Consider the following 16,444-nt stretch of genomic DNA (forward strand, 5'->3'; position numbering starts at 1 on the left):
ATCTCTCTCAAGAGTCTTCTCCAACACCACAGCTCAAAAGCATCAATTCTTTGGCGCTCAGCTTTCTTCACAGTCCAACTCTCACATCCACACATGACCACTGGAAAAACCATAGCCTTGACTAGATGGACCTTTGTTGGCAAAGTAATGTCTCTGCTTTTGAATGTGCTATCTAGGTTGGTCATAACTTTCCTTCCAAGGAGTAAGCGTCTTTTAATTTCATGGCCACAATCACCATCTGCAGTAATTTTGGAGCCCAAAAAAATAAAGTCTGACACTGTTGCCACTGTTTGCCCATCTATTTCCCATGAAGTGATGAGACCAGATGCCATGATCTTTGTTTTCTGAATGTTGAGCTTTAAGCCAACTGTTTCACTCTCCTCTTTCACTTTCATCAAGAGGCTTTTTAGTTCCTCTTCACTTTCTGCCATAAGGGTGGTGTCGTCTGCATATCTGAGGTTATTGATACTTCTCCCGGCAATCTTGATTCCAGCTTGTGCTTCTTCCAGCCCAGCGTTTCTCATGATGTACTCTGCATAGAAGTTAAATAAGCAGGGTGACAATATACAGCCTTGATGTACTCCTTTTCCTATTTGGAACCAGTCTGTTGTTCCATGTCCAGTTCTAACTGTTGCTTCCTGACCTGTATATAGGTTTCTCAGGAGGCATGTCAGGTGGTCTGGTATTCCCATCTCTTTCAGAATTTTCCACAGTTTATTGTGATCCACACAGTCAAAGGCTTTGGCATAGTCAAGAAAGCAGAAATAGATGTTTTTTTGGAACTCTCTTGCTTTTTCCTTGATCCAACGGATGTTGGCAATTTGATCTCTGGTTCCTCTGCCTTTTCTAAAACCAGCTTGAACATCTGAAAGTTCACAGTTCACATATTGCTGAAGCCTGGCTTACAGAATGTTGAGCATTACTTTACTAGCATGTGAGATGAGTGCAATTGTGCAGTAGTTTGAGCATTCTTTGACATTGCCTTTCTTTGGGATCGGAATGAAAACTGACCTTTTCCAGTCCTGTGGCCACTGCTGAGTTTTCCAAATTTGCTGGCATGTTGAGTTCAGCATTTTCACAGCATCATCTTTCAGGATTTGAAATAGCCCCACTGGAATTCCATCACCTCCACCAACTTTGTTCATAGTGATGCTTTCTAAGGCCCACTTGACTTCACATTCCAGGATGTCTGGCTCTAGGTGAGTGATCACACCATCGTGATTATCTGGGTCATGAAGATCTGTTTTGTACAGTTCTTCTGTGTATTCTTGCCACCTCTTCTTACTTCTGTTAGGTCCATACCATTTCTGTCCTTTATCAAGACCATCTTTGCATGAAATGTTCCATTGGTGTCTCTAATTTTCTTGGAGAGATCTCTAGTCTTTCCCATTCTGTTGTTTTCCTCTATTTCTTTGCATTGATCGCAGAGGAAGGCTTTCTTACCTCTCCTTGCTATTCTTTGGAACTCTACATTCAGATACTTATATCTTTCCTTTTCTCCTTTGCTTTTCGCTTCTCTTCTTTTCACAGCTATTTGTAAGGCCTCCTCAGACAGTCATTTTGCTTTTTTGCATTTCTTTTTCATGGGGATGTTCTTGATCCCTGTCTCCTGTACAGTGTCATGAACCTCCGTCCGTAGTTCATCAGGCACTCTATCTATCAGATCTAGTCCCTTAAATCTATTTCTCACTTCCACTGTATAATCATTAGGTCATACCTGAGTAGTCTAGTGTTTTTCCCTACTTTCTTCCATTTAAGTCTGAATTTGGCCCATGTAGTCCAGAGGGCCACAAAAAGTTGGGCTTAACTAAGCATGCACACACAAATAAGCTCTGTAATGTACAAAATCTTCTTTTAAGCTAATCAGATGACCTAGACTGCAATTAATTTTACCAGATAACCTTTCAGAGAATGAAGGTGACTATCCAAAGAGGTAGGATAGATAGACTGGCTTACCTAAGGTGGATCTTCAGGGAGAAGAGGTGTTTGCCACAAAGACAGGAAGTAAAGCAGCTGAAATTTTAACAATTCTTAGAGGTCTAGGCTAGCACAACAGTTTAGAATCCCATGAGACAGCCAGAACAAGGTGGGGAGAGGGGGAAGAGTAATGGTGTTTAGTTATTTTGAAATCAGGTTTTATTTTCTCCTAATTATTGTTGTGTCACACCCCTTTTTTCTGTTGAGTTGCATATCCTTTACCAGAGTTCTGACCAGATTCTATAACTTTGCAGTTATTTTCATTTCGTGACACTGTCTCATTTATTTAGACTGACTCCAGTTCATTTTCTTAAGTTCTAATCTCAAATTCAAAGCTCCTCTCTTCCCTTTTTGCAGTGTAAGGTGGAGCTATGGCTCCCATTTGCCTAGAGGAAGAAAAGTATGGTCTGCCCCATCCCCCTCTCCTTCCACACCCTGGATCCACTTAAAGTTGGAGATTAGGAAGAATGAAAGACAAAACGGCCTTTATGAGACTGACTGCTTATCACTGGCATTGATCCAGTTCAAACCAAATCAGCCTAATGCTTGTGGCCTCTCCTGATGTGACATTTGTCACATAAGTGAGATAGGCTGTTTGGGGGAAATGTTTTTATTATCATGCAACTCCTTCTCATATCAAGGACTCTCCCTAAACCTCCAGAGGTCCATTTATCTCTTCCTCCTACCCTAGAAAGGCACTGTTTCCCTTCCATTCTTCAGCTCAAACAGTGAGTGCCAGCTATGTGGACTTTTTCATGTACCTGCCTGCATGCCAACCTCCGCTGTGGGAAATACATGGGTACTGTCCCATGCCCTTCAAGGGCCACAGGAAGATCGGTGTAACATGGAGGACAGGAGTCAGTAGGTTGTCCAGTCCTCCAAGACACTGTAATTTTAGAGCCTGCTGCCCACACCATTCCAGTAAGGCCTCCTCTAGCACTTCTGCACTAGGAGGAGCATTAAGACTGTCCACAAATGCCACCAAACTTTACAAAGCATATCTGGGGTGGAGTGCAGTAAAGTTCCACACACCAGACACTATAGCATCTGTCTATCCATGGCTCAAGTCCCCTCACTTACAGATACGCTTGATCTTTATGAGTGGGGCTCCGACAACTGGCCTTAGGGAAAAATACTCTTCCCACCACAATGGAAAAGATAAGGAGCAGCCTCTTACCCCAGATTCTCTTTTTCTTGCAAGATGAACAATGGGTATGTGCTCATTCACTCACGTGCTCTCTGATCCTCCTGTTTTACTGCAGGAGCAAATGGGATGAGTGCAGGCTGCATCTAGCTTCTTTGGCTAGCTGTTCACTAGCGTTCTGATGTTAAAGTATTTTACCATATTTTATCCTGAGTTTGCAGTCTGAAATTTAAGAACAAGGATAATACACATTTTTTGTTTTGCTTTGTTTGAATGTATATTCAGTTCAGTTCAGTCACTCAGTCGTGTCCGACTTTGTGACCTCATAGACTGCAGCACAGCAGGCCTCCCTGTCTATCACCAACTCCTAGAGTTCACTCAAAACTCACGTCCATTGAGTCGGTGATGCCATCCAACCATCTCATTCTCTGTCATCCACTTCTCCTCCTGCCTTCAGTCTTTCCCAGCATCAGGGTCTTTTCAAATGAGTCAGTTCTTCATATCACGTGGCCAAAGTATTGGAGTTTCATCTTCAACATCAGTCCTTCCAATGAACATTCAGGACTGATTTCCTTTAGGATGGACTGGTTGGATCTCCTTGCAGTCCAAGGGACTCTCAAGAGTCTTCTCCAACACCACAGTTCAAAAGCATCAGTTCTTCAGAGCTCAGCTTTCTTCACAGTCCAACTCTCACATCCATACATGACCACTGGAAAAACCATAGCCTTGACTAGATGGACCTTTGTTGGCAAAGTAATGTCTCTGCTTTTTAATATGCTGTGTAGGTTGGTCATAACTTTTCTTGCAAGGAGTAAGCATCTTTTAATTTCATGGCTGAAATCACTATCTGCAGTGATTTTGGAGCCCAAAAAAATAAAGTCTGACACTGTTTCCCCATCTATTTGCCATGAAGTGATGGGACCAGATGCCATGATCTTAGTTTTCTGAATGTTGAGCTTTAAGCCAACTTCTTCACTCCCTTTCACTTTCATCAAGAGGCTCTTTAGTTCTTCGCTTTCTGCCATAAGGGTGGTGTCATCTGCATATCTGAGGTTATTGATATTTCTCCCAGCAGTCTTGATTCCAGCTTGTGCTTCATCCAGCCCAGCGTTTCTCATGATGTACTCTGTAGCTTTGACATGTAGTGCATATACAATCTCAAAGGATTTTTTTTTTTTTTTGCCCTATAGGTAAGAAAAAAAATTCTAAGTAAATTATCAGAAGAAACAAAAGTGGCTCTCACAAAACTCCACAACTCTCTGAATGAAAAGGTAAATAAAGTTTTACTGTATTCAGATATTTGAGCTAGAATTTGTGATCTTTGAATAGATTTTTATCAAAATAACTGAAAACTAAATTTAAAACTATTCATCTACACTCAAGACATCTCTTTGGAGGGTGAAGAAAGAGACGAAGCTGGGGACACTTTACTGTCTAGTCCTAAATCACAGTTTCAAACCTAATGACAAAATGACCTTTTTAAAAATTGTATTTGGGGCATAAAATTATAAAACAGTATTAAATGACTGCTTTTCTTTAGGCGACTGTTTATAAAAGTAAATAATGGTTTAAATACCTTTCCAGAGCATAGAAGACTTTCTTGCTTGTCTGGATTCTGCAGCAGAAGCTTGTGATATTATGTTGAAGAAGGGAGACAAAAAAAGAGAAAGGTAACACTGAATTAATGTCTGAAATTGGAGTCTGTCTGAATCCTGCAAAGAGAACTGTTGTATCTAAGTGGCTATAGACCTTCAAACGTAGTCAGTCTTCATATCCTTAAGTGTCCCTCTCTGACCCAATGGAATAAGGTATCAGAGTTCTTAATCCCATATCTGATCAAGCCTAGGAATTAATAATTCTTATTAGCCTTAAGACCTTCTTTATAGGAAGCCTTATTTAAACCACGGCACTTCTGTTTGATACCCTACAATTCAAAATAAAAAGCATACTTAGAAAAACTATACATCAGAGATTCTCAATCTATATAGTTTTTCTATTTTTAGCATATTAGTTTATCAGTGCTGTTCAGAACTATGTGTCTGTTGCATAAAAGGTCCCTTAAATTGTTTATGAAACCTAAAAATGAGTACAGAAGGGAAGAACTGAAATTGGTGAGAACTTGTTAGAATATGATAACATGCTTATGTTACTTTCTATGTTACTTTGTTTAGGCAGGTACTGTTTCAGCATCGACAAGCACTGGTTGAACAGCTAAAAGTCACAGAAGACCCTGCTCTTACTCTGCATCTCACGTCGGTTCTGTTGTTTCAATTCTCAACCCATAGCATGCTCCATGCACCTGGAAGATGTGTCCCCCAGATCATTGCTTTTCTGAGTAGTAAAATTCCAGAGGTATTATATTTTCAGTGTACTTGAAACTTTTAAAACTTTTAGATTCTGAATATTTTGAGTGTACTAACATCATGTTTCTGCTTCCTGGAATGAGAACAGTGAAGGAGGAGATTGATTTTTAAAACTCAGCATAGTTCAGGAATGTTTCAGGATCCTTTAAGATCTATGGTAAAGAATATTCTGAATTTAGAAATTAAGCTTTTGGAAGTGATATAACAATGTTCAGTCTTCCATTTCAGTTTATGCAGGTTTAACCTGTCCTTCAAGAATCAGCTCAAAAAGTCTTACCCAACACACATTCTTCTGAGGGACTTCTCAGCTAGAAGTAAACTGGCTTCTTTGAACTTTCATGTCACTTTATCTTTGGTGATAGAACCCAGCTCAGTCAACTTACATTAAAACTATCTGTATTCATGTTTTATCTCCCCCAAACTAACCTCCTTGAGAGCAAGGAACCTCCTTGAGAGCAAGGACCTTGCTAGATTCAGCTTTCTACTTCTATGACCAGTAATTTGTAAAGATGAAGACCTGCAGTGTATAATGGTTGAATAAATCTTACTTTGTCCCACAGAAAATTAAGTCGTGTTTGTTAACTTTGCTCTCCTTTCTCTTTTCACAGGATCAACATGCTCTTTTAGTAAAGTATCAAGGTTTGGTTGTAAAGCATTTAGTCAGTCAAAATAAGAAGACTGGGCAGGGAGAAGATCCCTTGAGTGATGAATTAGACAAAGAACAAGAGGATATCATCAATACAACTCGTAAAGAACTTCAGGAGCTTTCCTCATCCATTAAAGACCTTGTTCTCAAATCTAGGAAGTCATCAGTGACAGAAGAGTGATGATTTTAATTTACTTAATGTTGTCATACAGTAAATATTTTTCCCTTTAAATAAGTTAAAGGTGAGTGGTTACCAAAAAAAAAAAAAAATACTCATTTCACAGTCCAGAATCCCAATAGCACCTCCCACACCCACAATTCAGTTAAAACAGTAGCACTGTATTCATTGTAAGTTTAAAAAAATGTAAATTTTTGTAAATTGGGCTCTCCATGGAAGGTTTCTTTTTCACATTATTCTAAAAATTATACATTTCAAGTTTATTTTCTTCCTAGAAGGTGAATGAAAAATAAATTTTCTGATATCTTTTATCTCTAGGAAAGGACTCTTTTGTTGTGTTACTAGATTTCAGGTGACATGTGTAAATATAATTTTCATAGAAACTTAAAATGTGGTCAGTGTCTTTTAAAGAAAGGAAAAACCTTTAGTATCAAAATGAAAATAGTGTATTTTTCTTTAAAATTAATAGAGAACGCTTCAAAAGAAGTTTGCCAACTGAAGGCCTCTCATTTCCCCCACAAGAGTGAACTTCTGTGTGTCTGGGGGCTTCAGGGATGTGTTTACAGATATAGAAGAATACCTGAGAGTCCCATGCATTTCTGTGCTCTATTCTAAAATAAGATGCTAACAAGAGTGAGAGAAAAAGTAGTAATTTACTACTTACAGGTGTTAAATCACATTTACTAAAAATGTAGTACAAATAGTTTTCTATAACCCAGTTTGCATTTCTGAATTTCATTTTTCATATCAGTAGACACTGTCACCTAATACTTTGTTGTAGGGGATCTATAATGCATTTAAATCGTTGGGACTTCTTTTTTTCAAAAATAGAAACTTATTTAGAAATAGGTATTCTTAATTTATAAAGATTAGCAATTAAAAGACTAAAATAGTTCCTTGGAGTAATAATTTTAATCAAATGAGTTTTAAGCAACAACTTATTGTATATAAAAAAGGAATTATTTAAAATAGTAAATTAAATCTCCAATATTTAAAAAAATACTATATTATTCCTTATATGGCATTTAAAACAATGTTTTAAAATGTTTGAATACAAAGATCAGTCTACCTCTACCCTAATTCTAGACAAAGTATTAACATTGATTGAAAGAAATTAATAAATTTGCTAAGCAATGTCAAAGTTGATAGGAATATAACAAATTTTAAAATATTTTCCATTGGTAATTTTCTATTAATGTATTTTCATAAGGGCAAAGAAGAAAAATGACAAATCCTCTGTGACCACAAACTCCACTTAGTCGTGTTGATTCAGGTTCCAGAATACACCCAACCTAATTTTTTATTCAGTGCTTGTTTAAAGATCTTATTACTTAGGTTTCAAGAGATACCAAGTAATCCACATTTAAGTCAAAGTATCAGACAATGAAACAAAAAGCCATTCTTACTTTGTTGCATTAAACTTTCATTAAATTCTTTTTCTTTTATCAAAATGGTTATTTTTCCACAGTGAATAAGCAGTTTTTTATTATTTTTGTAAATAAAATTACTTAGCTGATTTTGTATGTAAAAATCTAATTTCATTAATAAAACAAAAACTGTTAAATGTTTACTGTGCTCTTAATGGGCAGATTTAAGAATGTTATTTAGAATAAAGTTCTCTTTCTATTTTATGTGCTTTGAATCTTCCACTTTAACTACTAGGATTGATGTATATGTGTAATGTATTTACATTTTAAAATTTTTATTCTGAATATTTTTAGAGGATTTTATTACGTTTGTACACAAAAATAGTTCCATAGTCCTCTGTGCCTTTTATTCCTTGCAAGTTTGCCATTCATGAACCATTTCACCTTAATAAATCATTTTCAGTTACCTGGATTTCAGCAAATGTATAGCTGAACTTTTATCTGCTATTAGTACTTCTTACTATTGCACATAATGGCAGGGATATTTGAATAATATGCTCAGGTATTTATGTTCATATGTTCTCTCTCCAGACCATTTGTTTTTGAATAGTCAAAGGAAACTCATTTCTGACCATCAGAGTCAATGAACAATGGCATATGTTAAGCAAAAATCACAGTGTATTTCCCAAAAAGACCTTAATATGAAATTAGAAAAATAAATGTAGAAGTTGCTTAACCTGAATATAGACCCATCTTGAACTTTTTGGAGAATGTACTTTAGTCAGACCATGAAGCACCAAGGGTGAAGTCAAAGTGCGGCAGTAATCTGAAGAGTGTGTCTGTAGAGTGAAAAGAAACAGTTCATTCCTTCCTCAGAAATGCCACTTGACACACAGCCAAATGGGATTTTTTTTCTATCAAGAACTAACTTACATGAGTTGGGTGGGGACAATGGAAGTTTTGCTCTCTTTGACTAATACCAATGAAGCCTTTGACCCCAGTGTACACAGTATATAAGGAAAATGAAAGAAAGAAATTTATAAATTTTGGCATGTAGATTTTCCACAAAATCTGAGAGCACTATTAAAGTTATGGCTATTAAAATAGCCTACAGATTCACTCAAGTTGTTCCCCTCTGAAGGCCACACTACACAGGAGAATAAATAGAACCCAGGACTCCACAGCAATGGAAGAAAAAGAAATGAATACAAATTGGAAAAGAAGTAAAACTGTCCCTATTTGCAGATGACATGATACTATACATAGAAAATCCTGAGGATACTACCAGAAAACTACTAGGGCTCACCAATGAATTCAGTCAAGTTGCAGGATACAAAATAAATACACAGAAATCCACTACATTTCTGTACGCTAACAATGAAATTTTAGAAATAAGGAAACCCATATAAAGAAGAATAGGATACCTAGGAATAAACTTAACTGCAAAAGATCTGTACTCAGAAAACTCTAAGATGCTGATAAACTGAAGCCCACACAAACAGATGGAAAGAGATTACCATGTGCTTGGATTAAAAGAATATTGTTGAAATAACCATACTACTCAAGGCATTTTACAGATTCAGTGTAATCCCTATCAAATTACCAATTGTATTTTTCACAGAACTGGAACAAAAAATTGTTAATTGTATGTAAACACAAAAGACCTCAAATAGCCAAAACACTTTCGAGAAAGAGCTGGAAGAATCCCGCTCCCTGACTTAAGAATATAAAGCTACAGTAAATAAGTATGATACTGACACACAAACAGACACACAGATCAGTGGAACAGAATCGAATCCAGAAATAAGCCCATGTGTTTAAGGTCAATTATCTACAGCAAAGAAGGAAAACATACAGTCGAAAAAAGTCTTCCATAAGTGGACAGCTGCATGTAAAATAATGAAATTACAACATTCTCTTAACACCATATTAAAAAAATAGACTCAATAGAGTTAAAGACCTAAATGTAAGACGATACAATAAAATTTGCAGAGGAAAACACACAGAAAACTCTTATACATAAATAGTAACTTTTTGATCTATCTCCTAGAGTAACGTAAAGAAAAACAGAAGTTTTAAAATGGGACCTAGTTAAACCTAAGAGCCTTGCACAGCAAGAGAAACCACAAAGAAAATGGAGAGACATCCCTCAAAAGGTAGAATGTATTTACAAATGATGTGACTGATAAGGGATTCATTTCCAAAATATACAAACAGCTCATACAACTCAATAACAAAAAAGCAATTAAAAAATAGGCAATGCATCTAAATAGACATTTCTCCAAAGAAAACATACAGATAGTCAATGGGTATTTACAGTATACTAACACATATATATGGAATTTAGAAAGATGGTAACAATTACCCTGTATACGAGACAGCAAAAGAGACACTGATGTATAGAACAGTCTTATGGACTCTGGGAGAGGGAGAGGGTGGGAAGATTTGGGAGAATGGCATTGAAACATGTATACTATCAGGTATGAAACGAGTCACCAGTCCAGGTTCGATGCACGATACTGGATGCTTGGGGCTGGTGCACTGGGATGACCCAGAGGGATGGTATGGGGAGGGAGGAGGGAGGAGGGTTCAGGATGGGGAACACATGTATACCTGTGGTGGATTCATTTCGATATTTGGCAAAACCAATACAATATTGTAAAGTTTAAAAAAAAGTAAAAAAAAAAACAAAAGATGCTCAACATCATAATTATTAGAAAAATGCAAATCAAAACTACAGTGAGGTGTATCACCACACACTGGTCAGAATGGCCATCAAAAAGTTTATAAACAGTGCTCAAGAGGGTACAGAGAAAAAGAAAACCTCCTGCACTGTTTGTGGGGATATAAATTGGTGCAGCCACTACTGAGCACAGTATGGAGGTTTCTTAAATACTAAAGATGGAGTTGCCATATGATCTAGCAATCCACTCCTGGGCACATACCCTGAAAAGACAAAAACTCTAATTTGAAAGGATACATGCACCCCAGTGTTCACAGCAGCACTACTTAACAGTAGCCAGCACATGAAAGAAGCCTATAAATGTCCATCAAAACATACATGGAAAGAGAAGATGTGGCATGTATGTTATACACAGAGAGATATATAGTATATGGGGCTTCCCTTGTGGCTCAGCTGGTAAAGAATCCACCTGCAATGCAGGAGACCTGGGTTCGATCCCTGGGTCAGGAAGATCCCCTGGAGAAAGGAAAAGCTACTCACTCCAATATTCTGGCCTGGAGAATTCCATGGCCTGTACAGTCCATGGGGTTGCAGAGAGTCAGACACGACTGAGCAACTTTCACTTTTCCTATAGTATATTACTCAGCCATTAAAAAAGAATGAAATAATGCCATTTGCAATAACACGGATGGACCTAAACTTTCATACTAATTAAATCAAGTCAGAGAGACACAGTATCACATAGAATCTAAAAAACGCATGCGTACTATGTCACGTCAGTCGTGTCTCTTTGTGACCCTATGGACTGTAGCCCTCTAGGCTCCTCTGTCCATGGGATTCTCCAGGCATGAATACTGAAGTGTGTTGCCATTTCCTTGGCACCACCCAGGAAGCCCATATAAGTGAACTTGTTTACAAAACAGAAATAGACTCACAGACATAGAAAACAAATTTATGGTTACCAGAGGGGATAGCAGTGGGTAGAGGGGAGATAAGTTAGGAATTTCAGATAAAATAGATAATAAGGACCTGCTGTATAGCACAGGAAACTATATTCAATATCTGATAATAACCAATAATGGGGGGAAATCTGAAAAATATATATGTATATATTTGTGTGTGTGTGTGTTTTAGTGTTAGTCACTCAGTTGTGTCCAATTGTTTGTGACCCCATGGACTGTAGCCTGCCAGGCTTCTCTGCCCATGAGATTTTCCAGGCAAGGATACTGGAGTGGGTTGCCATTTCCCTCTCCAAGGGATCTTCCTGACCCAGGGATCGAACCTGGGTTTCTTGCATTGTAGGCAGATTCTGTACCATCTGAGCCACCAGGGAAGTGTGTGTGTGTGTGTGTGTACACACATATATGTGTGTGTGTGTGTACACACATATATGTGTGTGTGTATATATATACATACATATATCATTAAAAAGTCACTTTGCTATATATCTGAAACATGGTAAATCAACTATAAATAAATTAAAAAAAAAAAAATAGAACCCAGGTCAGACTTTTTCCAAATCATTAAGAAAGCAAGCCTGACTTTTGGATCTTCAAAAACTGTTTATTCCATTTACACACAAAAAGAAGGAACTACTACATTAAACAGGTATTAAATCACACATAAACACACACTGTTTATTCCATCACACACAAAAAGAAGGAACTACTACATTAAACAGGTATTAAATTTTTTAAGGTCCCCAATGTTGTTTTATGTGTTTTACCAGGCTTGTCTCTATTTGCACCTCTGTTCCTCTTCAATGATTAGTAGTAAGACTTAACTTGAATGTGTGTTTGAAGAGCAGGAAGGAAGGGATTATATTGGGGTGTGATGGAGGAAAGAGAGGACATGGTGAGTTTCAATCCTTGGCTCAATAATCTGGATCCTGTAAGACAACTAAGTACAAAGAATAAGAATACAGATCTTAAAAATGTGTCTTGCTTTCAAGGTGATGGCAAGAATCAACAGTTATAGTTCAATACAGTGTTGAGAGAGCAGCAAGCAGAGGATGTAATGGGAGAAGAAAGTCAAACTGTCTTGCACTGCAGGGAGGGGAACTGAACCAGCTAGAGGTGACCCTTAAGAAAAGTAGGACTAGCCTGGTAAGGGCATTTCTGGACAAAGAAAAGGAGATTCCAGACTACTAAGATAATATGAAGCAAGAAATTTTGGAATTCCTAAAGTATGAGAAATACGAAAAATGATTTGGGAAGTAGTGTAAGATGAAGCTGGAGAGACTAGAGGAGGAGGAATCACAAAATGGCTTACATTTAAGCTGAGAAGTTAGCCATTCTCCTAAAAGCAAGAGATTGCCTTTAAAGATTAATCAGGGAAGTGAGGTGATTGTCTTTTAAAAAGATCATCCATTCTAAAAGGCAACTTGACAGTTTGCCAAAATCCTTTAAAATGTATGTATTATTTGTGAGATCAGTGTCTCCTGAGAAGTAAAATGTGAACTTAAAAACGTGTACAAATCTTTTCCCCCCAGCCTCTGATAGAAATGTGGATGATACATCTCTCAAGGAATGGAGGCAGTCTTCCACCAAAGAAAAGTCCTTTCTCTGACTAGTCAAGCTATGACAAAATCCCCACAGGTTTTCTTCTGTGTTCATTATTCATTATAAAGAAGAAAAAATCATTTTAGCAAATTGTTTTCCTACTAAACTGTCTTTACTTACTAGTAAAGTGCAGCCTTAAACTAAATGTTTAAGTTTAAATTAATGAACTTAGAGTGTTCTATTTTTTTTTCTTCTCTCTTTCCCACAAGAATCTAAGTCTTGTGAGTCATAAATTATAAATGCTGAGGCTAAGTTTTGGTGTTGAAGAAAACAGATCATAGAGAAAAAAGAGGAAACATTATTCCATCACATACTTCATTATGTTGCAGCCATTATTTACAGCCACTTCAAAAATATTGGATTTGGAAAATCACAGTATATTAAGTAAAAAAGATATATGCAGTGTGGTTTTGATTTTCTTATTAAACGTATTTAACTATAGCTGTGTAAGCATTTGCATGAAAATACATAAACATTTCCTCGTATAGCTACATGTATGCATACAGAATATTTCAAAGATATTTGAGTGACAACTTGTGACTGTCTCTTGGATTTCAAGTCATTTTAAACAATGTTTTTCATTATTTCAGACTTTCTGCAAGAAGCATGTATTTTATAATTCAATAAATATATCTTTAAATATTGTTTTATAGTGATACAAAGAAATTATAGAAGGGAACTAGACTGAGGTAGATGCCAAATGTTTTATGACTGATAACAACAATCCTGGAGAAGGCAGTGGCACCCCACTCCAGTACTCTTGCCTGGAAAATCCCATGGACGGAGGAGCCAGGTAGGCTGCAGTCCATGGGGTAGTGAAGAGTCGGACAGGACTGAGCGACTTCACTTTGACTTTTCACTTTCATGCACTGGAGAAGGAAATGGCACCCCACTCCAGTGTTCTTGCCTGGAGAATCCCAGGGACAGGGGAGCCTGGTGGGCTGCCATCTATGGGGTTGCACAGAGTCAGACACGACTGAAGCGACTTAGCAGCAGCAGCAGCAGCAACAACAATCCAAGTGAGAAATGTGAGGGCCAGAATGCAGGGATAATGACAAATCTAGGAAATATTTAACAAAGTAGAACCACCAGAAGTTGAGGATGGGGATGAATGATGGGGATGGTGGAGACTAACTGAGGAAAGTGACAAGTCCAAGGTATGATGGATTAGGTGATTGTGCCATGTCCTGAGACAGGAAATGCAGCAGACCTCATCTGTACAGTGAGAGGTGGGGAAAAGATAAAAGTGTTTGTTTGGGAGGCCTACGGACCTCTGTGCAAAGAGGATACAAGTGAACAGACAATAGGATACAGGCCTAGAACCTTAGACAGCAATACCAGCTGAGAATACAGGCTTAACAGTCATAATATATTACTAATCGTTTTCATGAGAAAACCCATGGAGAGTGTAGAGAAGCATTCTGAACTGACAATGAAGTTCTAGGGAAGGGTGAGGTGAATAAAGGGAAAGGAGGCTGAAGATGCTAAGCCCAAGGAGAAAATTAAGAGAGAATGATTTAGTGAGACCAAGGGAAGAGAGTTTCAAAAAGAAATGGACATGGCAGAGATGAGAAATTTCAGGTAAGATTAAAGACAGTTACTCTTAGGAGTGTTAACTAAGATATTTTATGAGCTTAATGGAGCTACGTGGAATAGTTTGAGAATGGAGCGGGAGGATCTTAGGTCGGATGCGTGAATGAAGATTACCCTCTCAGGAAAACACAGGGGCAATAAAGAGGGTTCCATAACTACATGGGGACATAGGCGACTTTATAACTCCTGGACTCTACTTCCTCACCTTTAAAAGGAGAAAATTAATGCCAGTCTGCCCATGGCATCATAAGAATTAAAAGCTATTACTAATAATAGGTTTTATGTTAGATTGAATGTTTTATAATAGTTTGAATGTTCTCTTGTCCTTTCACTGAATCAATTTGTTGCTGCTCATCACAATGTTTTCATTTTCATAATATCTTTATCATCAAAGTCAGGTGAATAACAAGGCACTGAGTTGACTGCCTTTATATATTTCCCTAGCTCCAGTTTTTTGATTGTATGTAACTGAGTTTGACCTCAGAAAACATTAACATATTTCTTTGGCACCTCGAACAAGGACAGGTCAAGTTTGGTCTGGGAATAGATGGCGTTAAAGCAGAACATTTCCTTCCTCACCCACCTTTACAAACTGAAGAAATGGCCTTAAACAGAGAGATTAAAAGTAAATGTCACCTGCTTTATAGATAAATATGACCCACTGAGAATTCCTGTTGTAGATTAGTTCAGTATTCAAACATTTCTTTAGATCCAGCTCCTGAAATATCTTGCCACTTTTTAAGTTTTGACTTCAGATTTCAAAAGCCTGAGTTTGTGCTTAAGTGAAGTCATACAGCCATGGACGTGACATAACAATTGTTGCCAGCTCATAGGGAAAGAGGCAGCAGCAGGGAAGGCCAGGTCCACAGTTCAGGTGCAGGAAGCAGTAACTACTTTGAGTTATCTGAGTCAGGTCTAAGGCTCAAAGTTCACCAATTTCCCAGGAAGGCAGTGATAGAGGCCACACCCCACGATTCATCTCTCAAGCTACCAAAAACGATACAGGTGAGAACATCGGGCCTCATCTCTTTCCAGATATTTCAACAAAAAAGCTCTGTAATTTGTCCATTTCTAACCTATAAGAAGATCTGATTTTAGCTCAGTTGGTAAAATAGCTGCCTGCAATGCAGGAGACTCCAGTTTGATTCCTGAGATGGGAAGAACTCCTGGAGAATGGATAGGCTACCCACTCCAGTATTTGGGGGCTTCCCTGGTGGCTCAGACAGTAAAGAATCTGCCTGCAATGCAGGAGACCTGGGTTCAATCCCTGGGTTGGGAATATCCTCTGAAGAAGGGCATGGCAACCCACTCCAGTATTCTTGCCTGGAGAGAATCCCTATGGACAGAGGAGCCTGGCAGGCTACAGTCCATGGGGTCGCAGAGTCAGCCATGACTGAGCGACTAAGCATAGCACACAGCAACCCATAAGAAGGATTCTGTCACTGAAATAACAGCAATAATAACAACAACCAAAAAAAAACAAAAAAACAAAAAACAGGAAATACATCATTGTCTATAGAAAAAATGTTTTAATTTAAATATACCCTCAATTTAGCCTAGGCAGTGGGAATTTCTTGAGTGTATGTGAATGTCTGTATGTGCACTTTATACTTTAAACTTTCTGGAGATTATCTAGACGTTTCATGTACTAATTCTGGCAGGATTTCCCTTTAAGGATGTCCTGCAGAGAATTTGCTACTCATAATTTTAAGTAAAAATTGACGAGTGCTTTTTCAGCCCAGTAGGAGTCAGCTATGTACATGTCACAAGACTTGGAGGAAACCCACACACCCTCCTATTTTCTTCCACAAAGTTAAAAAGGCTGCAGTAGGGAGGGACCCTCAGTTTTGGTGGCCCATTCTGTACCTCTTGGAGGTAACATATGAATGTGTTGGAGGGGAAAGTAAATCATCATATATTCTCCTTTCATCC

At 37.9% G+C, this 16,444-nt stretch overlaps 2 protein-coding genes across 2 annotated transcripts in view; both read left to right on the forward strand.

The window, feature by feature from the left end:
* The window catches only part of UFL1 (UFM1-specific ligase 1), a 67,922-nt gene extending 59,986 nt beyond the window's left edge, over positions 1-7,936 (forward strand). Inside the window, exons 16-19 of the mRNA XM_010834727.1 lie at positions 4,312-4,392; positions 4,706-4,791; positions 5,293-5,473; positions 6,093-7,936. Coding sequence (XP_010833029.1) covers positions 4,312-4,392; positions 4,706-4,791; positions 5,293-5,473; positions 6,093-6,311 — 567 coding nt within the window. The 3' untranslated portion in view covers positions 6,312-7,936. The remainder of the gene's footprint in view (positions 1-4,311; positions 4,393-4,705; positions 4,792-5,292; positions 5,474-6,092) is intronic.
* An 8,315-nt stretch (positions 7,937-16,251) lies between these two features.
* The window catches only part of FHL5 (four and a half LIM domains 5), a 52,693-nt gene continuing 52,500 nt past the window's right edge, over positions 16,252-16,444 (forward strand). The window contains exon 1 of the mRNA XM_010834728.1: positions 16,252-16,444. The gene's annotated coding sequence lies outside the window, so the exon portion shown is untranslated.

The sequence above is a fragment of the Bison bison genome, unplaced genomic scaffold, assembly GCF_000754665.1.
Source record: "Bison bison bison isolate TAMUID 2011002044 unplaced genomic scaffold, Bison_UMD1.0 scf7180017864035, whole genome shotgun sequence".
Classification (NCBI taxonomy): domain Eukaryota; kingdom Metazoa; phylum Chordata; class Mammalia; order Artiodactyla; family Bovidae; genus Bison; species Bison bison.